This window comes from Talpa europaea, assembly GCF_964194135.1.
Source record: "Talpa europaea genome assembly, chromosome: 14".
NCBI classification, from domain to species: domain Eukaryota; kingdom Metazoa; phylum Chordata; class Mammalia; order Eulipotyphla; family Talpidae; genus Talpa; species Talpa europaea.
In genome coordinates, this window is record NC_140082.1 from 15,771,854 (window position 1) to 15,799,553 (window position 27,700).

The 27,700-nt window shown below is 41.0% G+C and overlaps 1 protein-coding gene across 1 annotated transcript; it reads right to left on the minus strand.

Annotated features, from left to right (window-relative positions):
* Nucleotides 1-280: 280 nt before the first annotated feature.
* On the minus strand, nucleotides 281-27,700 carry EWSR1 (EWS RNA binding protein 1; the record flags this gene model as incomplete). Its single annotated transcript, XM_084253216.1, has 19 exons — nucleotides 281-320; nucleotides 491-743; nucleotides 1,081-1,178; nucleotides 1,492-1,654; nucleotides 2,072-2,194; nucleotides 3,763-3,892; nucleotides 8,087-8,205; nucleotides 8,831-8,863; nucleotides 9,398-9,435; nucleotides 12,196-12,376; nucleotides 13,309-13,520; nucleotides 15,249-15,416; nucleotides 17,418-17,598; nucleotides 21,837-21,854; nucleotides 22,276-22,399; nucleotides 23,571-23,622; nucleotides 23,779-23,908; nucleotides 27,083-27,223; nucleotides 27,688-27,700. The coding sequence occupies 19 exons, from the start codon at nucleotides 27,698-27,700 to the stop codon at nucleotides 281-283; spliced, it is 2,217 nt and encodes a 738-aa protein (XP_084109342.1).

Sequence of the window (27,700 nt, forward strand, 5' to 3'; positions counted from 1 at the left end):
TCTTGGTTCTCCACAATGATACTGAGCATGCTCACAAGGGGTTCCCATTGTTTAGTCTTAGTTAAACAGCCATCTTTAAAAGGAAAGAAAAGAACTCGGCACACTACCTTTTAACTTGTTTTAATGTTTCTTCACAAATGGTGAAAAATACTAAAGTACAGACAAGGAATAATCATAATGTTGTGGCCAACATTATAAATATGGAATTATAAATTTAAAACATTTTCTGGTTTAAAAAATAAATCTGGTAGTCAATGCAGCTCTGCGGGGGGCTCTGCGTCTAGTAGGGCCGGTCTCTGCGTTCCTGACGGTGTTCCCCTCTGCAGGGCAAATGAGAAAGGGAGCCACTGGGTTAAAATGGAGAAAGGCAGCCCCTCCACAGAGCCCCCCCCACCCCCTTCCTGACTAATCCCGAACCCTGGGCTGAGCTTCCTGCTTTCTCCTAGCAAGAGCTGGACAGTAGCCCATCCTGCTTTTCACCATCACATACTTATCCATTTTTCCAGGTCCTCCACGCCCGCCTCTTCTTCCTCCCATCTGTTCCATCAACGGTCCAGGGGGCCCCCCAGGGCCACCTCGTCTTCCTCCACCAAAGCCACCTCGGTCCATGCCCCGGCCGCCACGGAAGCCACCTCTGTCTCCCCCACGACCACCTCTGAACATTCCACCAGGACCACCACGGTCCATGAGGCCACCTCTTCCTCCTCGCATGCCGCCAGGGCCACCTCTGCCACGGTCACCACCTGAGGTAAGGGACAGGACAGGAGAAGATAGGTGATTGACAAGACAACGGGGCAGATGCACAGGCTCTGTGGACATGCCTCAAAGGGCGTTCAGGAGGCTCAATGATCTCTTGCTTTTCTCAGCGTAGAAACACACACTTTACTTCACCCGAACATATGGGCCATAATTTACATGTGGGGACACAATCATAACCTTACGAATGTCCAGTGCCAGGGATGCACTGAATGAAACCACTCATCTGGTTCTCAGCAGAGAGCCGCTGCAGCTTACGAAGCCCACCAAGTTAAGCAGCTTAGTATCATGAAGCTGAGGGAGCCTCAGAAGAACTGTACCTACCTGGGGGTGGAAAGGGTGGTGGGAGAAAGCCTTCAGGCTTTGGGGCCTTACACTGGTTGCATTCTGTTCTCCATGCAAAGTTCTGGTTTCCACACCCCCTGCATAAAATTAAACCGCCAAGTGAACGAAAGAAATTAAACAAAAAAGGTGACACTTAAGCTATACTCTAGCACCACGTTAGGTTCCAGTAAAATACAATGAAGGTATGGTCCACAGAAAATGGCTTTAAAGCCACAGCTTCAGGCAGCAATGCATCTGCAGGACCAGAATTTGATAAGGCAAAGTGTCTGTAAACCTTCAGAAGTCCAGACCATACACCCCACCAAAGAGCCATGAAAGTCTTTATCACAGCCCTCTCCAGAAAGAGGGTAGAGTGGGATGTAGGGTATAAATCTGACAAGAAGTACATACGGATTGGGGCACTGCCAGTCTCCAGCTCGGTGTTGTACATTTCCTCCCCCAGACGGGTTCCCTCGCGAACCCCGGGGTCCTCTCGGGGGGAAGCCTCCTCTGTCTCCTCCTCGGCCTCCCATGCGACCCATGGGTCCCCCAGGACCTCCTGGGCCTCCTGGACCTGAAATAAGGAAAAAAATCACTAACAGCATTCACAGAGATGGTCTCAGCAACATTCTCAGAGGTTCTTGATACCAAAGAATCAAAGGCCTAGCTCTGCTTTCCAAGTACTTTATCTCAGTCCCCACAACTGCAGGTGGTGAAGAGACCATAGCAGAATAAATGGCAACCCAGGCACAGCAGCTTCATGGGGATTCCAGTCTCTGACCAATCAAACTGATGACGTTCTCCACTTTTACTCCCACAATTATTGTTAGCACTCAGTAAGCACTACTGATGCTACATACCCTTTAGAAATTTTTAACAAGGTTGCTTCACTCTAGAAATCAAACTTCTCAAAGATAAGTGTAAACAAAAAACAAAAAACAAAACAACTTTCAAGGTAACAAGTAACTCAGAGAAAGTGTCCAGTAAATACCTCCACGGAGAGGCGGTGGCATCCCTCTGCCCTCACGGGGTGGCATACCACCACGCATGCTATTCATTGGAGGCTTCTTCCGAGCAAGAGAAACTTTAAGTTTGCTCCCTTGAAAATCTTTCCCTGGAACAAGTTAACAGAACATTAATTACTCCAACTCCAAAAAGTATTAGACAAGGTCAGACTACTCCATTATTACCAACGCCACCATGCTATCAAACTCAATTATCCCCACAGCAACAAATGTGTTCCTCCCAGAATCTTCCAAGATCTTCATTGGCAAGGTGAGAAAAATGTCCTACAAGATATTGAAAAACCTTCCTCTTTACCCTAAAGAGGAAAGTAAACTCTCTGCACTGATACCCTTGCCCAGCACACCCCACCCCCCCACCCCGCCCGTGGTGCAGGGGTTGAGCGCTGGGCAGCTTCCTCTGCAGAGCCTGTTCGATCCCTGGCTGCCGGTGAGGGATGGCGCGCAGACCTCTCCTGCAGCACTCGCTGCTCCCTTCAGCAGTGTATTTTGTCAGTCTGCCTGTTCTGTTCCTGGCTCTGGTGAATTCTCTCACCCTCCCGCCCTTCTGACTATACCCAGTACTTGTATAAATAAAATTTTTTAAAAAAACAAAACAAAAACAAAAAAAACAGGCAGGGCCTCCCCAATGGCGCAGGTGGTTGAGCGCTGCTCTGTGAAGCTGTCCACAGCCTCTGCAGCGCTGGTTTGATCCTGGCCGGCCAGCGAGGGTCCCACATGGCGAGTTGACCTCTCCGGTCTCACCCGCTATTCCCTCAGCAGTGTATTTTGTCTGTCTGCCTGTTTCCCTCTCTGTCTCTGGCGAATCCTCTCACCCTCCCACGCATCTGGTCTGTACCCCAGTTCTTGTATAAATAAATAAATAAATAAATAAATAAATCAATCAATCTTAAAAAAAAAAAAAAAGGAGCAGGCAATGACTTGAGACAGAACCAGAACTAACTTTCTTTTTAAAGCATGGGGGGCAGAACAGGCAGATCTACTGAAATACATTGCCAAAGGGAGCAGCGGGAGAGACAAGAGCGGTCTTCTGCGACACATGGGTTAGCTCCCTGGCTGGGTAAAGAACTCAGGCCATTGCAGTGGGCCTCTGGTAGCAGCACTGAGACTAAACCTGTAGGCCACCAGGGAGGCCCCATTTCATTTTCAAGATATTTTTTTTGTGAAGCAAAATTCATAACGTCAGTGTCGTTTATGGGTATTTAAACTCAACTGTATATTGACTAAGGTTTTCTGAACCTTCTAATGTCTGTGCTTAGAGAAATAACTACAGCTTTAGGCACGGTAGGTTTGTAGTAATGGCTAAGAGAGCTCCCCTAATACAGGGTGAGCAACCAGACCCTCACATGACCAAGGGAAGACAGAGACCGGCTTCCCAACAGCCACCTAGTTAGTGCTCCTTTAGCGCAGCGCATGGTCTTCTCACTTGTATGACACTCAAGTTGTTCTTTCCTGCCATGTCCAACAGCCACACACAGGTAGAATACACCTGTGCCTTGTCCCTGGAGACTGACTTCAGAGTGGGATGTTTTTAACAGTCAAAAAATTATCAACTTGCCGGTTTACACATACAATACTCGTGACAAGCCCCTTTGTGTGCCCCTGAACAAGCAGCATTAGTGATGTGGCGAGCACATCCTCATTAGCCTATCACTCCTACCATCAAACCATTCCACGGCAGCCTTGGCAGTTGGTGGGTCTTCATAGGACACTGTGGCATCGCCTTTGGGTTTTCCTGTTTCTTTGTCCAGGTAGATATGGATCATGGGTTGTCCGGTTCTCTTGTTCATCTAGATACAAGATAGTAAAATTAGGCTGCGACTAAAACATACGAGGTTTTTTTTTTAAATAAGCCCCTATGAAATTCAAAGCTGTCCCTCAAATTGTAGAAAGCAGTGTAGTTTTCCACACACATTCAGTAGGGTATTAGTTCACCTCTGGGTTATGGAATTATGGGTGATTTATTTCCTAAATGTCTACAACAAAAACACACTTTGCTGTATTTCCCATTTAATAAAGGGGAAAAAGGTTTTATCCAAAATAAAAAAGCATGGGCTCTACCTCTTCCCTAGCCATCTTCTCCCGGTATCCTTGCCCCAATATTTTCAAAGCCAAGATTAATAGGTATGCAGTGGGAGCAGCCACACATCTTAGGAGGCAGTCAGGCTTTGATGCTGTAATGTGAGACTTAAGTAAAAATTACCCTTGAATTATTAAGTACAGCTCACAGAGTTTATGTGTTAAAGGATTTCTGATTAAGTACAACACATGCAGTTTCTCCTCCAGAGCTAGAACAGATCAGTAGTTTTTCATATGAATACCAGATGCTGCTAGCTTGGATTGAGAAGACACACTGGAATATAGCATCATGTGATTTCTGTTTTTAAATATTTACTTATGCCTACAGGAACTGAGGTGTAGTCCAGAGGTACGGGGGGAGAGAAGATTCACCAGAGAGCGTGGGGAGCAGAACATGCAGATCTACTGAACTATACTGCTGAGGGGCCTCCCTGGTGACACAGGGGTTTTAGTCTTAGGACCATGAAGCTATTGGCAGCCACTGCAGCTGAGTTTGATCCCTGGCCAGGGAGGTGACCCACATGGCGCAGCAGACATCTCCTGTCTCGCCTGCTGGCCCCCTAAGCAGTGCATTTCAGTACTTCTGCCTGCTCTGCTCCCAACTCTGTCTCTGGTGAACCCTCTCACATCCCCCTCACTCCCCGCACCTCCAGACTATACTCCAGTTCTTGCATGTATAAATTAACAAAAAAAAATCTAAAAAAAAATAATGCTGAGGGGAGCAGTAGTCGAGGCAGGTGACATCTGTTGAGCCCTATGTGGGTTAGCTCCCTGCCTGGGAATTGAACTCAGGCCACAGTGGTGATATTGCTAAGACTTAACCTCTACACCACCAGAGACTCAAGTGTTTTCTTTGGTAATAAATGTGCAAATGTTCCAAGTTTATATGTTTATCTAATTAGTGACAGTCTACTTATAACAGGGCTTTTAAAAAAGACATATAAAAAAGATGGAAAAGTAATAAGCAAAATAATGGTATAAGTGATGGGATACACATTTTTAAAAATAGCCTTTGACAAAAATTTGAGGGTAAACACTTAACTAGGAAAAAACTTTGATAACATACGTAGGGCCTCCCTGGTGGCACAATGGTTAAACACAGCATTGTGAAGCTACCTACAGCCTTTGAAGTATGAGTTCAATCCCTGGCAGCCAGGGAACAACCCACATCTTGTCCGCTACTCCCCTCAAGCAGTGTATTTTTAGTCAGCCTGCCTGTTCTGTTCCCCACTCCGTCTCTGGTGAATCCTCTCTCATACACAGCCCCCCACACCGCACCTCTGCCTGTACCCCAGCTCTTGTATGCATAAATAAATATTAAAACATCATATATACATCACAAGTAAAAAAAGATGTCATAATTTAAGATCTACCCAAATCAACTCTATGTAATTGCACCAATCAGGAAATGTCATTTAAAACAAACAACAACAGCGACCAAAAAATAAGAATAAAAAGTTAAACTAAAAAAAGATTTGCAAATAGGAGAAAAAGCACAAAGGAAAGATTTGTAGGATCTTTAAGGAGATATAGTCTTAAATAAGTGGAGATAACAGCTCCAGGTAGAGGTGAAATTTTTTATGTGCCGAACATTATATACCATTGGAGAAAGGGTGGATCTTCCAATAAATGTTGCTGGAACAAAATGTCTTGCAAAGAGGAAAAAAACAACAACAAATGCCAGCAAGGAAAAGAGAGAAAAGATTAATTACACTAAAAGAATGTCTTTACCAAAATGAACAAAAAAGCAAACCACAGAGTGGGAGACGACAGTTCCAACATGTAAATCAATAAATGGTAAACCAATGAAAAATGAGCACAAAACACAAGGCAGGGATTTCACAGAAACTGCACTGCTAACAAAGACAAGCAAATGAAAACTCCATTTCCATTTTCTTCCACCAGGGTATCAGAAGTTAAAAAGTCAGTTGATTCTCAGAAGCAGTAGGGATGTGATGAATGTGGTATCACAGGAATGCTGGCTGGAGTCTAAGCTCCAGTCCTACTATTATCTTGTTAAGTTAAATATGCACATACCCTAGAACCAGCAATTCTCCAGGATACAGTCAACCCCCACCATTTGTGAGTTCAGTATTTTCCTACTTGTTAAATTTTTTTTGTAACTCCAAAACCACTTGTGGCACTTTTGTGGTTATTTTACAGACATGCAGAGTGTAAACATTTTAAGTTGCCTGATAAATGTGTTCCCAGCTGAGACTGAGCAAGACAACACTCGACCCTTTTGTTCAAGCCTCTCCAGAGATGACTAGAAGATGGAGATTGTAGGGAACAGGAATATAAGGCAAGTACTTATGGCCCTGGGGTCAGCTGATCAAGCTGACTACCAACTTAGACAAATCACATAACAGATTTGAACCTCCTTTTCTCTTGTAAAAAAAAAAAAAAAAAAAACAATCTACCAGGGTGAGTTGTTTTTGGAACTTAAGGTTATTATCTGTAAGGCAGCAATGGTCCAATGTTCAGTGTCTCCAGCAACCATATACTGTGAATAACAAAAATCAACCGTACATATTCTAGAGGAACTAGTGCAAACATGTACCAAAAGATAAATGTAAGAACATGCACTCAGTATGGCTTAAATAGTAACAACCTAGAAACAACTTAATGGTCTGTTCAGGACTCCCCAAACTTTTGAGCTTCTGATCTAAACTCCTTACCGCCCCCATCTCTGTCGTCTGTTTTCCCCATCTTATTAACAGGCCCACCACCATTCCAGTAGCTTAGCCAAAACATTCTAGTCATACCACCTACCTTGAACTTGCTAGGCAAGCTCCTACCCCAGGACCCTGCGCCTTGCTGTTATCTCCGCTATTGTAAAATACCAGTTGTGCTCCCTCCATTTCTCATGATATTCCTGCCTTTCTTGCTTTCCTCCAGAGGACTTAGCACCTCATTCATTTTTATTACGTTTCCCACTTACATATGCGCTAAAGGTTCTTATCTGTTTGTTCCTGGTTTATTCCCAGAATAGTGCCAAAATAATCGCTCTTCAAAATTACATGAAACAAAGTATTATTTTTGTGGATACATCCACACAGTGAAGAAAGGGAAAGATGAAATTCAGTATAGGAGTGGGGAGAAGGAATAAAACTGGGAAGAAGTATGCCAGGTAGGCTCTGGTGAATTCTCTCACCCTCCCGCGCTTCTGACTGTACCCAGTGCTTGTATAAATAAATAAATCTTTAAAAAAAAAAAAGAATGATATTGGCTGTAGGTTTAAAAAAAAAAAAAAAGTATGCCAGGTAAATTTACTTCAAAGGTATCCATAAAGCTCTACTTTTTATGGTGGGACATAAATATATATATAAATGCTCACTATATTTCACAGAAAATACTGAACTAACAATGCATAATTATGAAAAAAGGGCTGATATCACGTATGTTCAGACTATAGTTAGCATTTCATTAAAAAGTAAAGCCTTGTGGGGGCCTCCCTGGTGGCACAGTGGTTGAGCGCTGGGTTGTGAAGCTGCCCGCAGCTTCTGCAGTGCTGGTTCGATCCCCAGCTGCTCCTGGGCCACCGGAGGAGGGTCCCACATGGCGCGTAGACTTCTCCTGCCGCTCGCTGCTCCCCTCAGCAGTGTACTTCGGTCCCCCTGTCTGCTCTGCTCCCCACTCTGGCTCTGGTGAATTCTCTCACCCTCCCGTGCTTCTGACTGTACCCAGTGCTTGTATAAATAAATAAAATTAAAGTCTTTAAAAAAAAAAAAAAGTAAAGCCTGGGGGGGCGGGGTAGGATGGAGGAGAAAGGGCTTTAAGGTGCTAATACCACAAAATGTCCAGAAATCAGAGGTATTTTCAGAACTCTGAACGTCAATTCAAAATCTTTACAATGCTCTGTGGTTAGAAGTTCTGTTAGATCATATGGTTATGCTTTAACTTACCTTAACAACGCCACACTGCTTAAAAAAGTCTGCCAGATCATCTAGAGTTACATTGTCATTTAATCCTTGCACATAAATCGCACTGTTGTCAGAGTCTTCATCTGGATCTAAAGGTGGGCCTTCCAGAGAAAATAAGACAGGGAATTACTGCCACGTATCTATAAGGGATTAATAACCCACTGGGGGGGCCTCCCTGGTGGTGCAAGGGCGTAAGACGCAGCACTGTGCAGCCACCGCAGCATGAGTTCAATTCTCAGCCAGGGAGGTAATCCACATGGTGCAGCAGACCTCTTCTGTCTTGCCCGCTGCTCCCCCTCAGCAGTTTATTTCAGTAGATCTGCCTGTTCTGCTCCCCACTCTGTCTCTGGTGAATCCTCTGAACACCTCCCCCGGCAACTATGACCTGTACCCCAGCTCTTGTTATGTATAAATAAATAAATCTTTAAAAAATAATAACCCACTGGTCACTTGCTCATTGGTACCCATCACAAAAGAAACAAGAACTACCAACCATGCTGACAAGAATATCATGGGACTTTTGGTCTACTTTTGTTAAAGGCTATCATGAGTAGACAGTGCGGTAAAAAAAAAAAAAAGCCCAAACTGCCCCAGACTTTTATTGTCCTAAACAATAAAAATACTGCATTCATTTATTAGGGTACTGAACTCTGGCATGCACTCACTTCTGCACTGTTTATATAAAGCACAACGTAAAATTCATAAAATTCAATAATTCAGAATTACCTAGATCAAGATCTGGTCCTTCGTCCATGGGTCCTGCCAACCAGGAAAGATCATATGAGATATTATTAGTGCACGTCTAGCAAGCTACAAACCTTACAAACACACATAGCTATCTACTACACCACCATTTGATGGGGCTTCATTAAATTCAAAATGACCCGCACTGCTAAAATGGAGCAGTGCTCCTTTTAACATTTGTGAAAGGTTTGCTAGGGTTTGCTTTTTCTTTGCTGGTTTTCTTTTAAACCATTAACCAAATACACTCTCAATTCTTATGTGCCAAATTAGTGTTAATTTAAGTCAAAATTTTTCCTCCAAATAAACCAAATTAAAAAAATGTATTCTCCCCCATTATTACAGAAGCAGTTGCTCAATACTTCAAGTTACCCTTTGTTTTGTAACCATAGGTTAACCTTATTACCCCTAAGACAATGCCGGCAGTACCCATTAGTCTCTTTTGTATAGATCATTTTTAAACCATTTATGAAAACTATTAAAAAATTATAGTTTTCTAAAAACTGACTGTATTTTTTTAAACACTATCCATGGTAATACTCAAAAACTTACCACCAGGCTTATTGAAGCCACCTCGCTCTCCAGCGCTGCTGGGGGGATAAACGAAGAAATGAAGGCCTTTCCCTTTAAAAGCCAGTACCGCTCTGAGCCTTGGGGGGGCTCGTGGGGAAGAAGGGCACTGGCTAAACACATCTCCAAACAATGCATCTCTCTCATCTTGTCACTATGCCTTTCTTCAGGGCAGCTTGCTCAAATTTCCTTTATATACAACCTTGCTTGTCTGATTGTACACACCAGTGTGGTTGATTTCTTTCATTTCGGGGGCTGGTATTAATAGTGCAATACTTGGCAAGTGAGAGGGGAATAATAGATCCCAAACACCCACCCCATCAGGGGAAAAACAGGGAGACCTTGGTGTACAGAGGAGTTTCAGGATAATTGCTGCTGATGAACCTTTCCATGTTCATAAAGGTGCACCCTCAACCTCTCCCAGGGGAGAGCCAAGTGAGGACCTGGGCTTCCTAACAAGTCACAGTATAATAAAGCAGGAGACAACCACATGAAATGCCTACAACACACATCAGAGGACGCATCCAGCCAATCTTCAGCATAAAGCCATACATATTTCAGGGCACTAGTGGATTTAACAATCGCTGTGAAAAGAGAATTTACAACAAATACCAAGGCTCGACAGACTGGGGGTGCAACTTTATAGACATATCGGTTGAGAATGATGACGGTGGCAGTACAGTATCACTGCCTTACAGATTTTAAAGGGGAAGGGAATATAAATCAGGCATTTTTTTTTTTTAAATTAAGTACAGGTAGCTCCTCAGTGGGAGGCCCTGAGCTTTTGCTAACCAGTATTGCACCTTTAATACCTGAATATACAATTTCAAGCTGTTGCATGCAGCTTTTTTTCCTTTTTAAAAGTACACACCATAAAATGTTCTCTCTCTTTAAACACAGAAGTTTACACTTTAATGTTATACAATTCTAGATTATTATACCTCCTCTGGTTCATTACCAAACAACAAGTATGCAGTTACCAAAGTTACAGAAGGATTCCATTTATACAATGAAAACATTTTGTTAAAAATATTCTATGTATATTTTTCCTCTCCATATGGACACCGTGTCTAGTCCCACTTTTCATTATGCTGCCGGCTGAGTACTGAGTACGGGTACTTTTTAAGTATTGAAGTGTATACAAGGCTCTCACTTTGTAACCTGTAGCATATAAATGCGACAAAGCATGTTAAAAAGTTTCCACGTTTAACAGCCAATGAAAATATCAAAATACTGAGGCAATGAAAAAGGGCATGTTAACAACATTGAGTGCCTTACCTGCAGAAGACACTGAAAACCATCACCACACCATAATAAAAAAGAGCGGAGGGAGAATGCCCCTGCCCTGCCCCCAAAGGATCCAACAGACTGCTGCACAGTCTGCTGAAAATCCTATGGAGAAAAAGCCATGATCTTTTTCTATGGCTCCAGGAGAGAGTTCTCATCCAGGAAGAAGGGACCCCTCTACTAACAAAGTCTAGCATAATTAGTAAAATTATTACTTCTGAAATATTAAAACGATTAAACTTGAAATTGGTTTTGCAAATGAAAAATACTAAAAATTCTAGGTGATTGGAGACGTGATGATAGTAATTTCAAGTGTCTACGTCTATTTTAAAACACCCATAAAGAAGTGAAACCTTTATAATGGAATGATATTCTCTGAATCATAAGACTGAATTTACTTTATGCCAAATCATTCATAAATTTTTGCATGTTGTACAATGACTTTCTTCCAATAAAGATTTCACTGAAGACTTTAAGTTATGCAGAATATGCAAGAGTATTTTCAATAGCTACTGGATATGCTAATACAAAAGTTAAAACTTTTCATCTGTTTAATTAAGTCTATTTCCATTAAAAAAAAAAACCATTTAATTTTTCCTTGAACCCACAGTGGTACCAAATCCAATTTATACTTAGTATCATTCTGCATAACTTTTTTACTAATTCATATAGGGACAGAACACACACAGAACTAAGCCTTCTGGATTATGTTAACCATCAACATTATACCTCACCTTCGTCAAAGTACAAACACCAGGAAGGGAAAGGGGGTGGGAGAAGGGAGGGAAAGGGCAGGCACAGGCACAGGTAGTGAGGTTATGCTATTGATCTCAACAGAATTTTCTAAACCAGATTGTGCCATCAACCAAAATGGTCAAACCGATTTAGGCTTCACAATATCTCCAAGGGGAAGCGATCCTGTAATTATATACATATTACTCTGCAAAAACTATTGGATTGTTCTGTGTAGCAGGTGCACCTCAGGTCAGAGGTTCAAGGATTATAATACCAAGATCTTCATCATTACGGTCAACAGTTCCAAGAAATTGGAACAAACACAAGTTGTGGACAAACATTGTGGAAAACAGTCGTATTTTCTTCAGTATATACACCAGGTATTTCAAGACAACCATTCAGAAGCAATTAGTTAAAACCAAGGGTTGTTAGAAGGGTTGTGTGTGTTCCATCCCAAGACTAAAACCCACAGAGGCCTTTGACCTCTGGAAACCATGAAGGGAACTGAAAGCTCTAGTTTCAAAGTCATTCTTTGTTCTCCCCAACCCAACAAGACGGCTGGCAGGAAAAAAAGCAAACTGCCACTTAATATATGCCACAAAGATGACATTTCCATGTTTTAAAAGATGGCTTGGGCTCAACAGATTGTCCATGGAAATGTAGAAATAAATTTCTTAATGTCTTTCAGTCCCTTCTTTCCATTGAAAATCCTATGGATGAAACAAAATTAGGTAAAAGGAGAAAAGGTTTGCTCTTACCCCATTCCACCGCGTCCTCCTCCCCGCCCACCTCTGCTCATGCCTCCACGATCAAATCCCCCTCTTCCCCTGCCCCGGTTATCAGGGCCACTCATGCTCCGGTTCTCTCCTGGTCCGGAAAATCCTCCAGACTCCTGCCCATAAACACCCATGCTACTGGGGTGGTCCTGTCGGAATGAACCTGAGGAAAGAGTCACATTTGTAAGCCATGGACCAGCATTTATACCACTGCCTGCAGTATTTTCTCCTTGAATAACATATTTCTCAATTGCCAAGGCACTAACCAAGGTACCATCTTCTTTACACCTGATAAGGTACCCTAATTAATAGGCTCTTTTAAGTTCAACAAAAACTTCTATTCATCAAGATTGAACTAACCTTACATCATTAACCCAGAACAAGCTACTCCCAAACAAACAAACAAACAAACAAAAAAAACCCAAGCCCCCCTGGCTAACAGCTGGCAGGGTTTTTATAACCTAAGATGTCCCCCAAAGTTGCTGAATCAAACTACACTCAAGAAATAAATCAGAATTTTTTTAGGGCTTTAGCATATTGTTAAGAGTTGGGCTCTACCAAGTAGCATTGCTCATTATATAATCACAGATGAAAGTCAATTAAAAGAAAACCCAAAAAGAAATTGTGATGATAGTTTTTGATTACGCCATACAAATAAAGCTAAGTATTCTGAACTTTTTTTTTTTACTCTAACGATGTAAACCAAAATCAGAATTTATTTAACTATTATAAATTTGCAGTAATCTTCAATAGCTACTTGCTCATGCTCAATGAGCTAGAGTGGGTAAGCCATAAGGAATACTGACTTCATTATATACGATGCTGTATGTAACTCCCCCAGAGAGCAGGGCTGGCAGTCTAAAACATTTTTTTCTGGTGAGTTACATTTCTTTTTCTGCAAGGCGCACTAACAAAACTTAAGGTGAGCAAAAAAGCACCATTTTATTGGGACATCCAAGTTGTTAGACAGGATGTTATACCCTAAAGCTGCATCCTGGAGTCCAAAAGTAAATAAAGGTCAACATTTGGTAAACATTTCCCCATGTTCAGAAACTCCAATTATTCTTATATTGGTTTTCTCTCTTAGTAACTCACTCTGCTGCCCGTAGCTGCTGCTCTGTTGGCTATATTGACTTGGAGCCTGGCTGTAGGATCCAGTTTGGGGGGGGTAACTAGTGGGCGGCTGCTGCCCATAGCTGCTTTGTTGACCATAGCTACTCTGTTGTCCATAGCTGCTCGGCTGCCCATAGGTGTTCTGCTGAGAGTAACTGCTCTGATCATAACTAGTCGGCTGTGAAGAGGAATAGCTGAAAGAAAAAACAAAACGAAACAGTTTTTTAGAAGGAGAGGCTTGCTACTAGACATTCACAGCATGTAACAAACGCTTAATACCAGTTGGCTTTTATGTATCAACAATTGGAATTTAAAATGTGCACCCCCTGGTGGCACAAGGGGTTAAGTCCCAACACTATGAAGCAATCGGCAGCCACTGCAGAACTCGGTTGGTCCATCACTGGCCAGGGAGGTGGCCCACATGGCCCAGACCTCTCCTGACTCACCCACTGCTCCCCTCAGCAGTGTATTTCAGCAGATCTGCCTGTTCTGTTTCCCACTCTGTCCCTGGTGAATCCTCTCACCCCCTGCACCTCTGGCCTGTACCTCAGTTCTTATATGCATAAATAAATCTTTGGAAAAAATGCAAATATTTTTGTACTACAAATAAACCTCTAAATGGGAGGAAGGAGGTAAGTATTACAATGACAGACCCATACAACCCAGACTCCCCTTATATTACCCACTCCCAATTAAAAGTTATTTTCAACTATTTCAAGGCAAATTTGGGGGATTAGGTACTTCCTGTATGAAGGAAACTATGTACACATGTACATGGAGAAAACTGATTCAGCAAAAAAGGAATTGAGAAAAGGAAGCAGTTAAGTGCAGTGCTCAGTTCTAAAACTGCCTCCAATAAATCCCTTGAGTGATGACACACTATACAAGGCTACAATGTTAGTGTATGTGTTTACACAAACATAACAATTTTCTTGTCTCCAGTTTCAGATTGCTTTGCTATGTATGTGTGTATATATACATCATTTCCAACTTTCACATGTTCCTGAAGTCTATGAAATCTGGGCATTACAGATAGACAAAGATTCAAAGCACTGTATGAAAGATCAGATCCATATTCATCTTTTGATATGTCAATACAAAACAGCAAAACTAACCAGATACAGCCTTATGTAGAAATAAAACATGAAAGAACTGCTTATTAAACTCTTAATGAGCTACAATAACAGAAACAAAAAATAACAAGTTTTAAAGTGCAATTAAACTAACCCCATCAGCACATTCTTACCACAACTGTATGAATTCTACACAGTTTCTTCACTAACACCTAATTCAACCTGTCAGATTAACTGTTCTCAGTCTTATAGGTTGGTTCTATGGAAGAACTATAAGCCTGTCCACTGCTACTCCAACCTATACAGGAGACACTTACCCAGTCAGCTGTATGTTTCTAAACCTGTTCACATCTACTGTACAATGTATAAGAAATGAGTGTAAAAGAGGGAACTTTTATTTCTAGCAAAACTAAGACAATTCATTTGAAAATCTGCTTTAAATTAAATGAGAAAATTTTCAGTTCTTCCTCTATTTTAAAGAAATCAAAACTAGACACTAGTTGCAGAACAAATCTGTAGGTAAAAGGAAAGACCCTGACCTAAATGCTAAAAGCCTGGTACATGAATGAATGGTCTTTATGTTAAATATAAAACAACATGGTTGTTTTTTTTCCTGTTTGCAGAATTATTTGTTGCCAGGTACTGCCTATGGTGAATCCAGGACTGAGGTTTTAATGTAACAATATATATAGTCAAGCTAATCACTGGATATCTAACAGTGTTCATGTGAGGAAGTCTAATCAAGCATGTAAACAGTTTTGGGGGGGAAAAAAAAACAGGCAAAAAACAAAAACAAAAACAAAAAAACCCTGCCGTTATTCTATTGGCTACAAGAACAAAGATACTCACCTGGTAGGAGGATAAGAAGGTGGTGCCGTGACTGGCTGCATGGGATAGCTCCCAGGTACCTGGGGATAACTGTAGTTACTCTGTCCATATCCTAGGCTGGGCTGGTTGTAACCCCCTGTGCTAGATTGAGGTTGACTAGTCTCAGCAGGTTTGTTACCATCTTGTGGTCTAAAAGGAGAAATGAAAAAGTGAGACTCTGTTTCTCATCAGAAAATTCCTGGGTAAAAACACTATAATCTACAATCTATGAGCAGTATGTAACTTTAGGACCGGCCTGTGAAGAAATACAATTGTAAACTGCATTAAACCCAGTGTTAGCCCAATTGTATTTGCTGGAAGTAAACACTCTTATAAAGAAAGGGAATCATATCTATAGAAAGACATCAATGTGCTCCATTCATTCCGTAACAGCTATTAAGAGGTGGTCATGCTTTATGTTGCAAAATTTAACTCATCTGGGAGGGCAGGTACTTTGTTAGGGAAGAAATTGCTTTTTTTTCCCCTTAAAGAGGACTACTGAAGAAAGTAAGAACTTCAACAATAATAGTGTTTTATGTTAAGGTAACATTTACACAACTGGCATTTATAAATCTGGACTATTTGTGGATTTATGTCTCTCATTTATTAAGAACAGACCTGAACATTTCCTAACCTGGACAACCATAAATTAATATACCTTGCCTCAAAGTCTTTATAATGGGAACAGCACACTAGAGAAGAGATACACACACATCCACTCTTTCCTATCATGCTCAGAAGAACTGATATATTCTTGCTAAGTGATAAAATCATTCCTGGGCCCAAAAGGAATAAATACAGGTGTTTGTAATACCTCTTAGCCTAATACTTTGCTCTAGGGTTGTAGCAGAGCTTGTGTTATTTTAAGCAAAGTCCTAAGAATTGGCAGGCAGACTAGAATGGATGTGGAAGTACTGGTTTCTCTAAGAGTGCAAATGGGTAACTCTTAGCGGAAAAGGAGCAGCTATTACTGATCACTGACAACTGTTTTCAAGTGGCAAGGATGGAAAAATTAGAAAAATAAAAAAGGATTCATGAAACCAATAAATATATAAAACTTTCCTGCTATGGCTTGGGTATATCTTTGCAATGGAAGTTCTAGTGGGATGTGGAACCTTTGGTAACAACTCTGAAAAGCTTACAACTAGAAAGAGACCGACTAGGAATCAGTTTAAACCTAAATACTGCATAGGCTGTCTAGTAGATGTAAACTACCAACTAGCTCTGATTACTCACTGTGCACTTTAGAAGTAATTTCATGAGTGTTTGCCAGAGCTAATTTCTTACCTCTACAGCAGACAAAAACTCTAGGTTACAAGTTGATTTCGCTTATTCCCTAAAAAGTCTTCTTTCAAATCAGAATTCAAAGTTCCTTCAAGACTGTATGCAGAAGCCACTTATGTGCATTTGCCTAAAGCAAAGCCTGAAATTTTCTGTTAAGTAGTAATACTTTATTCACCAGTTGATCAATCATAAAGTATGAACTTTATCTATCAGAATATTCACCCCTTAGTGGGGGTAGCCAGTTAAGAATATGTACTTGCCTTTGATATTTACATTACCAAACCACTACGTAACACAGAAAAAAACATGTTAATTCCTTAAATCTAAATAGCAATGTCTAACTTCACAAAATGGATACATACTTTACTGACAAGTGGACCACATGACCATTTTTAAATCACATCATGCTAATGACAACCCCCTCCCCCCACCTATAGATGTGAACTACATGTTTTTTTTCCCCAAGAGAAAGATGTTACTCATTTACAGGGTCAATAAAACCAAAGGTAAAAGCATCAAAGGTACAATTCTATCAGCTGTTCTGTTCTGAGGGAAGCCACACACACTGAATTTTCTTCTGGATGTAGCAAAGTAAATAAACAGCCTCTTCCTATCCCAAAAGACCACTTTTCTGAAACTATACCTACAATCAGTGGCCCCTGGATGGTACCATTTCTGAGTGATGAATACCTGTGGTATGTTCTAGCATATTACTATAACAATAAATACCTGAAACTAAGTATGTGGGAGTAATCATTAAAAAGGAATTAAGTCGAGGGTTCTCTTAAATAGGAAAAACTTTTCTCTTTCCTGCAAGTATGAGGCCTGCTGCACAATCCAGTTAAGAGTACATGAATGTGTCCTTACCTTGCAGGTGCAGTGGCTGCTGGTTGCTGCCCATAGGTTGGGTAAGCAGGCTGGTAGGCAGACTGAGCTGCATAGGAGGCCTGGGTGGTAGTGACCGTAGCAGTGGTGGTATCATAAGCACCAGTGCCGTACCCTTGGACGGGCTGACTGTATGCCTGGGGGGCAGTTGGAGTAGTATAACCTAGAACAAGGAAGAGCTACATCAGATTTCTGGCTCCTCAGAGATTTCCCTATTCACAAACTCATTAACAAAACAATTTGTAAACTACTTACTTTTAACCACCATAGTATTTTACCCCTTTAAGTGTTAATAGTTCCCCTTTAGTAGGAGTAGCAACAAACAATATTTAAAGCCTAAATTGTCTGAAAGTATCAGTTTTCAGCAAAGCGCTGTCTCTTTTATCTAAAACAACCAAACACAAACAAGGGACCAAGGATGCTACAGAAAACAGGATTCCTACTACCCACTTTAATAGTAGGTAAGTGTGCTTTTGCCAATTCTATGCCAGTTTTGTTAGCAGGCCTTTTAAGCAAGTTTCTTTACATAAGTACTAAAACAAAGAAACAAAACCAACCACCAAAAACCTCTCAAGCTGGAATAGAATTTCCCCAAAAAGGAAGTAAATGGTAAATGACACAGTACCTAGAACAGCTACAAAATAATGATCCTGGAATTAGTTTTAGCATTGAAATCTGTAATTTGTAATTGTTTGTTTTTTGCTCCAAACACCAAACCATGGGTAGTTCATGCTTAATTAAGGAAACTGGAATTCCTGGAGAATGTGTATTTAATTTTTGGTGGAAGAGGTTAAAACTTGAATGAAGGGCCTCCCTGGTGGCACAAGGGGTTAAGACACAGCCTATGAAGCTGTCCGCAGCCTCTGCAGCAGGAGTTCAATTCCCCAGCCAGCCAGGGAGTGACCCACATGGCACAGCAGACCTCTCCTGACTCTCCTGCTGCTCCCCTCAGCAGTATACTTCGGTCAATCTGCCTGTTCTGTTCCCCACTCCGCCTCTGGTGAATCCTCTCACCCCTACCCCCACACCTCTGGCCTGTACCCCAGCTCTAGTATGCATAAATAAATAAATCTTAAAAAAAAAAAAAAGCTTAAAAAAACCTTGAGCACTCTAAGCACTGTTAATTTTGTCAAAGGCAACTACTACTGAAAAAAAAGGCTTATTACCAGTATCTAAGATTTGAAATGCCATGTAAATAATATACACTATACTACAAATTATATTTTAAGTATAACCAATAAAGGTTAGCCTATTTAATTTTTTTGGCAAGTTACTGTTAACTTAATGTTCCCAAGAAAAACCTTTAAAAGTCAAGTGTTTTTCACATAATAAAACAGATTCTAAGCTGATCATCAAACTACCCCCACAAGCAAAAGGGTCTTTTTTGGGGTAGCTAAGCAATACTGGTATATCCTAGAGTCCCTTTGCTATTTCCCTAACTAAGTGTCACAAAGACCTACTCTCAAGTGTGTAGAACAAGGTAAGTTCTCTTCCTAGTTCTGGTTCTGCCAGAACTTGGGCTTGGAATATGACAAAAACGTCCCAATCTGCAGCTCCTAACTGGAGTCCTTTGCCCATAAAACGTTTTATAAACTCCCCTGATAGGCTCACTACTGCTTCCTACTCATGGTCAGTGAGTATACATAATAAAAAAACTGGGGCTAATGTCAGAATTTATATCCATGAAAGAAAAATCCTAACTGCACTGAAATTAAAATTTTTAGTTTCAGTATTTAAAACAAATCTCTCATTTAAGACTGAGGCTTTCAATTTCAATTAGACTAACATATCCTCAATACACACAACTTATTAGTCAAAAAGAAATATCAACTTCCTTTTGTACAGCTGGAAATGTCACCTTTCATAGCAGAGTATAATGCCTAAATTTTGGCCATTCCAAATACTTCAGGGAAATTCTAAAAATAATTATACCCAAAACCAGTAATTTCCTTCTCAAATGTATGGGGTTCAAATGTATCCGAAAGCATATTTCACAAAACATGGAGCCCCAAACAATGGAAGTTTTTACAGTTGGCATGCTGTTCACCTTAACTGCTTAATTTGAAAGTTTTTTGTGGAGTCCTAAGGTCAACCATATAAAACACTCAAGTGTTTAAATGTGACTGGAATCTAACCGCGCCTACCTTAGTACTCCTACACAGACACCCCCTCATATGACCATCTATAATTGATCTGTAGTATCTCCATAAGCAGTGAAGCAAAATGTGCAAAAATTAAGAGCAAAATGATTTAATGATAATAAAAACACCAACAGCAAGGACAACATAACTACTAGGTGCTGACACCATTTTCCTGAAAGGAAAAAGGCAGTAAGAAGCTTTATACAAAATGAAAGCCAAAGTTTTCCTCAATCTGAACAGCAAAAGCTTAAATTTAGGAACTATATTCCAATTGAGCTTTCTATAGCTACTTTTCTCATGAAGTTTAAATTATTTTTTTTTACATTCCTTATAGTAATCATCCAATGACGTTTCTGAGTATAAGGTAATGAAAAAGTAGCAAAATCTACTTAGTATCAGTTAGGTTCTCCACTTTGTTTCAGCCTCAGTTTGCTCATCAAGTTTAATTTTGGCTCCTTTATGCCAAACGTTGATGGGAGGATTAAGGAAGACAGTCTACACAATCCTTCTTATTAAATGCCCTCTCTTGCTCATCAAAGCTACTGGTTTTGGTGTTAGAATGTCCCACACTTGTTGTGCCCACATCTTGACGATGTGAATATATGACTCTCAAAAGCTTGCAAGACCACTGCGTCCCCCATAAATGACAAGTCCCTGTAACAGAAACTAGGAACTCCAAAGGCTAGATCGAAGCCCCATTAGGGTTGAGCCCAGCGCCGTGAAGCTGTCCACAGCCTCTGCAGCACCAGTTAGATTCCCAGCCAGCCAGGGACATTTCCACATGGCACAGTAAACCTCTCCTGTCGCGCTCGCTGCTCCCCTCAGCAGTGCTTTCAGCCCATATGCCTGTTCTGCTCCCTACTCTGTCTCTGGTGAATCCGCTCATCCTCCTGCGCCTCTGGCCTGTACTCCAGCTATTGTATAAATAAAAAATAAATTTTAAAAAATATATATATTTGGGGACCTTTTATTAGGAGGCGCTTGCCCTCCTAATATATATATATTTAAAAAATATATATTTTTTTAAAAATGGGCTTAGGTAGTTAAAAGGTATAAATTCCTGCTATAAGTTATGAGCGTGTAATGCACAGCAGGATAACTATGGTTAATAATACTGTGTTGTGTAAATTTGAAAGTTGATATGAGAAAGCTTAAAATTCTCTTCAGGAAAAAAAAAAACAACAACTATATGTGGTGACTGATGGTAACCACACTTACTATAACCACTTTGAACATATATAAACATTGAATTAGTATTTTATATACGTGAAACTTAAGTCAATTACAAATGCACTTCTTTAAATCAATAAAATAATGTGAATATAAAGTTTATCTCACAATTCCAAAATTCTGTGCTAAAAACCCAAACCATAGATTCAAAGGTTTCAACTTTTCCTATAGTTTCAACTAATACCAACAGGAAGTTGAAACACTTCCCACCCTAAAAAGATATGTACCACTTAGATTGACTAGAAAGTACTTCCCATCAAATCCAGGATAGCCAATACGGTAATTTACAGATGGGTTTTCCCCTACTGAAAGCTGGTAGACTACATATGAACTTGGAAAAAATGAAAATAGTTTGTAGATAAGAATTAAACTTTAAAGGTTTTGTAGTAACTATTCCTTTATAATAATAAAAATGGGCATGAATGGATAGGGCGTGGTAAAGATTCTGAAAAGTTAATAGCAGTGAGCAAAAAGTTTTAAGATTTTCACTTATTCCACTTTCAACTCTAGTTATCAGGATACAATTTACTCTGATTATTAGAACAGTTTATATTTCAGCTCCCTGGAATGGCTGTTACATATAGTCAAGGCATAATATAGATTAAAATTAATTCATTAACACTGACACAAAAATAAAACGTGTCTGGACTGGAAACCAACCAACAGACAAACATAATACATGCAGGGTAGCAGTCTGCTCCTCTAAATAAATCTAATCATGCAATCTAGCCTTCAGGGAGTAGGGGGAAATCAGCTGGGTAGTAGTCATCTGAAGTACCTTTGGGAGGACGAACAATTACTAAGACTTGACACAAAATAATGTAAAACAAAACAAAACCTTTCCAAAATCACATAAAGAAAAGGTCATGGATCTGTGAATGGCACCTAAAGCAGTTTTCCATTAGCACATTGTTGTGTGATGTTATAAAGTTTGAGGGTTAAACAAATGAAAACACCTAAAGGGTTAACATTACAAGGTTAGACAAGATGGAAAGCATTTCCCATGCAAGAGTGAGCAGGATAGTCAAACCTGTACTGGTCCCTTCTACTGTGGAAAGCACAAAACAAAAAGTAGAGGGCACACTATCAGATGAAGCAAACAGATGTGAAAATCAGTTTGATTTCTAAGCAGTTCAGTTTAAGAAGGCTCATTCTTACCCAGTTCTTAGCATTAGCACAACCTTTCATAAATTCTTCATTTTGTGGTGAGGCAATTCAATATACTATATAAAATAGTTAAGAGGAAATTTTTTTTTTAAATCTCCCTTGGAATCTATCCCACCCACATCCTATTCGAGATCCCTCAAGGAGAAGGGGCAGGGGAGGAGGGCAAGCGCCTCCTAATAAAAGGTCCCCAAAAGCTGAAATAAGGATCAGAATATATACTTGACAACACAAGTAACAAGGATCTTAAGCAAACACCCTTAAGAAACCTGATGTGACCCAAGTTTCTCCAAGGCAGGCCTTACCAGTGGGAGGCTGTCCGTAAGAAGTTGCATAGGCGGTCTGCCCATAGGTTGCAGTGGTCTGAGCCTGGGTATAGCTGACATCAGTGGGCTGTCCATAGGTTCCGTAACTTTGTTGCCCATATGCCTGCTCCAAAAAAATAGATGGGAGAGCTTTCATTTTAGCAATAAAATGGACTGACTTCTAAGTCTCCAAAATGGAGAACAAAAGTTAAAAAGATTAAAAAAAAAAAAAAAGGCAGCAAGTTACCACAGTTATTATGAATGCTTTTTGCCCTTATCTAATCCACCCATATTTTTCTGAACTTAAAAGTTCCTGAAATAATTAGGCAAAATCTCAACTCAAACTATACAGGTTAACAAGACACTCTCAAGGGAATAAGTATATAATTGCTAGCACTTAGTGTAGCAGCTGAAAGAAATGTTAGGAAAATATATTGAACAAAGAGAACCCAAACTGGGCTAAAATCTGTCAGATAATTTTGAATACTAAATATCCACAGAACACAAAGATTTACGAATCATTAATACCATTTCAAGAAAATGACCTGAACACTGCATTTCGCCCCAAGGTTAATGTAAAAGCACTAGCTCCTGAGTTTGGTTAACAGCAATACTTAAAATCTGGCAAGGAATGATCTCCCCCGCCCCCCATATTAGCATGATCATATTCTACATCTAATTGACCAGTTATGTGCCAAACACCATACTGTACTTCTAAAATGTCTCCATGGCCGTTATCAACAACCATTTTATGCCACGGATCATTTCAAAATTTGAGGTACGCCTAAGAGAACACCAGAAGGTTAATTACTAGCATTTGTTTGTCTAGGTTTTTAAAAGTCTCATGTACTGAAAAAAAGCTCAGGTGTTCCTTAGCTAAGAAGCCAAAGGAGCTGACCTCCCCCCACCTCTTACTGTGTGACCACTTGCAAATTAAAAAATTGTCTATAAACTGCAATCTTTTCCTCTGTGAAATGTTGTAACACCTTCTGCACAACTCTCATGTAATTAAGTTAAGTAAGTTCATTCATAATAAAATACAAAGACTAAGCATGCAGCAGGGCACTTAACCTAGGAAATGATAGTAGGAATTGCTAACTAGCCATACTTTTCCAATATCTTTTCACACGTTAGGTGTAAGAGCTAGCAATTCCCAGTTTGGGGATGGTTTATTTATCATGTCACTTCCACTTTCCTTAAATTTTTTTAAAACAGATCTCTGGTAGCTATTATTTTAATGGCTGCTAGAAATATTTCACTTGGAGATGCAGTTATATAATTCTCTTAAAGATTACCTGGGTGGTCTGTGCATATCCTTGAGTGGGCTGGGCGGTATAAGCACTATAGCTGTAAAGGAAATTAAATGCAATGATTGAATACAGAACATTCAAATCCCATTATTAAATCCTCTACAACTATAGGAAGGGCTCCATACTATCAAAAAAAAAAAAAAAAAAAACACAAAACCTCACACACTAAATTCTGTTGCAAAGACTGACTTACCCCTGCTGGGCTGCTGCTTGGCTGTAGGTACTATAATCTAGAGGAAACAAGGAGAGAAAATTGTGTGACATCAGCAGAGGAAAAGGGGGAAAGGAGTTCAGGCAGTAGAAAGACCAATTTTTTAATCTGTCTATAGGGGACAATACAGGATCAAATGAGTACCTCTTACCTCTCAACACCCAAACAAAAAAATAATTCAGTCACTTAAACTCAAAGTATGAATATACTAATGAGGTCAAGATCAGCTGATGTGGCATATTTTGAATGTTCCCATGACCACAAACTCCACTTAACAGCAGGCTGTCTTTCAAATACATAATCATCATCATAAAACTAAGAATAAGAGCAAATATTTTACCTTCATATAAAGAGAATGCATGCAACAATATCACAATGTTTAACATGAGACTGTTAAGTATTTTCGTCTCCTCAAAAACTAGTTTTTCTATCACTCCCTCACAAGTTAACAAGTTAGACTAACAATAATCCCCTGGCAGGACTGTGAAATGGAATGACAGAAAATAAGAGGACCATCATCTCAATCTAGTGTTTTAAAGGGTAAGCTGACTGTAGCAGGGCTCTAACTGTAAATTAACTCAAACATTAGTTTTGTTATAAATCCCACTGAAGCACAGCATAGGGAGAATCCTGATTGGCAGAGAGAGGCATTTCATATTTGGAGGAATAATTTGATTTTAGGCAACACCGTTTTATTTTTTAAAACTCAACATGATTTCAACTTAAAAAAGAGATGCCACAATTTTTCTTCTCTTTTCTAAATAAACCGTTCCATAATTCATAATTTTCCTTCTCATTTGAAAATGCACCAGCAACAACTAAAAACTGGTCGACTGTAGTGCCTGCAAGTACTGAAAATAGAAAATAAAAAGGTTAAGAAGTTTTCACAACACTGCTGAATTAAACATATATAAATTAATTTAAAAAGTTGTGACCAATTCTTTGTTCCTCACAAGAAACACATCTTATTCTGTTATAAGACAGTACCGCCAATAGGTTCAAACAAAAGGGTCCTTTCTTTTCCAATTAGATAGTCCCTCACTGAAAGCAATGGCTGATACCTTAACTCTTCTCAGAGGGGTTCCACCCCCACTTCAAAGTCCACCTCACAACTATTTGTTAGGCTTGCGATTATTTTGCTAAATCCATTTTGGTACTGTGGCTCGTCTATCTACCTTTCTACACTGCACTTGACTACTTTCCTTTCTTAACTCAGAAGCCCGAAATATCAAACCAACCGCCCCAAAGTTATGTATAATGAGCAAGTCGATTTGTTCAAGACAATCTTACGGCATTTAAGGTTAAACCTTAAAGGGATTTTTCAATTAGCAATACAAATCATGCTATCTATGTGGCAAATAAAAAGTACATGCAAATCACTTCTTCAATGTAGTATTGAAAAAATAAACACATCAATGAGACATCAGAAACTAAATAACCTACATTTTGTTGAGGCTTTGTGAGAAAAATGATTCCACATATCTGAATATAAGTTCAGCGTTTGCAATAAGACTTTTACAAAGAACAGTTATGTAAAACATAAAATTGGCAAAGCAGATATGGAACAAGGAACATTGATCTAAGAAACCAGAGGATTTAGCCCCACATTGGCTTGGTTGAGGAAAGTCGTTTACTTCATGACAATTTATGTTCACTTATCTATAAGCACACCTTATATTATTTGAAGCTATTCTATGGCTTCAAAAAATGCTAGTTATACACTGGTCAATTACTTTTAAATTGCACACCCAACTTCACAAGGGATACAAAACAGGTTGAGGAGAGAAGGGACTATGATCCAGGGAGTCCTTAGAGTGCTGGCAATGTTCTATTTCTTAAGCTGAATGGTGGTTTTGTGAGCATTTGCACTGTAATTCTTCGTTAAACTGGACATATACGTAACATGATACACACATGTATAACATACACGTGTATATTACACACATGAGGAAAAACCTGCTAACATTACCCAAGATGGTGGTTTTTAGAAACGTTAGGACAGTGACTAGCCAAACTCAAAAGATTAGAGCTTTAGACTACTTAAGTAGTTGGTATGGGGCAACTTTGTGGGAGCCAAAATGCATTGCTGTAAGGCCGAAAGTTATGGGCTTAAAAAAAACCTTAATAACCTAACCTAACCTCTCCATCCTGAAAGAAAGGAATCCAAAGTCCAGATAAATTACATGACTTCCCCAAGGTCCCCCAGCCAGGTCTGCCTCTGTGTGTCTACATAAACTGTAACTGTAATTCTAATACAGTACACGATGGTTACCAGTATAAACAATTTAAGCAAAATAGACCGAAAAACTGGCATGTCCAGTCACACCAAACTTTCAACTTACACATTTTGACTCCCCAAGGAAGGCAGGAAGGGAGAACTCCCTCTTACAAAATTCAAACACTGCAGGGTAGAGGAAGGTGGAGAGGACTCTGAGGAAACCATTTCCCATCAGGATACATCTTGGGCTCAGAGTCCTCTCTTCCAGGAGCACTCTGTATCAGAAACAGCCAGTGTTTATCTGCCTGTTACTGACCACGGATGTGGAGAGTTCTTCATCTGTCCTTAAATTACTGGATTATGGACCCTTTTCAAGTTAAAAACTCCGAAGGGCCCAGAGTCCCGTCCCCCCCCCCAACCCGCGCCTCCCCGTTCGTAAAGCCTCAGTTAGGCCGCCTAAGAATACCCCGAAATGCAAAAAATGCCCCACCCTACCAATAACCGCAGGTTCGGGCCGGAACTAGCCGCACACAGCGGTGAAGTCTCGGCCACAGGACCCGCAGCAAGGACTACCCTAAATATCTCTTTCAAGTTCCCACCGCGGGCTTTCTTTCAAAGTCCACCACGCGCCTTCTTTTCCTATCAGTTCACGAAATAAACAAGCCTGTGGGCCTAACCCAGGGAGAAGAAACGTGCGAGACGATTGCTTAAGCATATAATTCAAATGCCCACCCGGGCCTTTTGTTTCTCTTAGGCCAACGGGGCCGAAAATTTATTCCGGTAGGGATTTCTGGCCTCGCGATCCAGGCTGGCCTTATTATACAACGGCTTTCCCTCGGCGTTTGCTGAAAAAAGAAAAAAAGGCCCTGGGAAGCCGCCTAATTGCTTTTTAGGGAGGGATGGAGATGGGGTTAATAATAGTAAAAACCAAAGAGCCAGAGGAAGCAGCCGACTGGGAATCAAAAGGGGACGCGTACATTCCGTCCAAAGCCCACTCGGGCAGAAGTTCGGCTCTGGGCGGGAACCCGCCGAGGGGGCAGCTCCGAGGCACGGACGCCCGGGCCTAACAGGCCGTAAGAATGACGGGGCTCCCGTTCATAGGTCGGCGCCCCTCGGCTCGCAAATCTGCGATGTCTATTCTGGCTCTTTTATTTGCTTTTTTCCCCTCGGGCTTCTCCGTCAGGCCGTCGCCTTGGGCGAACCGCCTCCCTGGAAATGGGGGAGGGGAGATTCACAGGGGCTCTGGGCCCGCCGCTCTCGAGCAGCCGCTGCCGGCTCTAATCCCCCCCCCCCCACCTCCGGTTTCTGGGTGTCGGACTCGAGACCTGACAAAACCCCCTCTTCACGCGGGGCCCGGGAGGCCGTACGCCCCGCCCACGTGGCGGGCGGCCCGGAGCGCGGGACCCGGCGGCCGCCACACAATGGAGGACTCGGCCGGCCCCGCGCGCCCCCGCTGCCGCGAGCCCCCCGCGCGCCGGAAGGTTCCAGAACCGGTCTGCCCGGTGGGGGGAGGGGAGGGGAACGCGGGCCCTCGAACTCGTCGGGCCGCAGCGGGTACCTCACACCCTTCTCAGCAACTCCACTCAGTCGCCCCGACCACCCCCTGAGACAAGCGACCCCCGGTTTGGGTGTCCCGGCCGTCGCCGACGCGACCGCAGTTCCACCACACTCACCCGTGGACGCCAT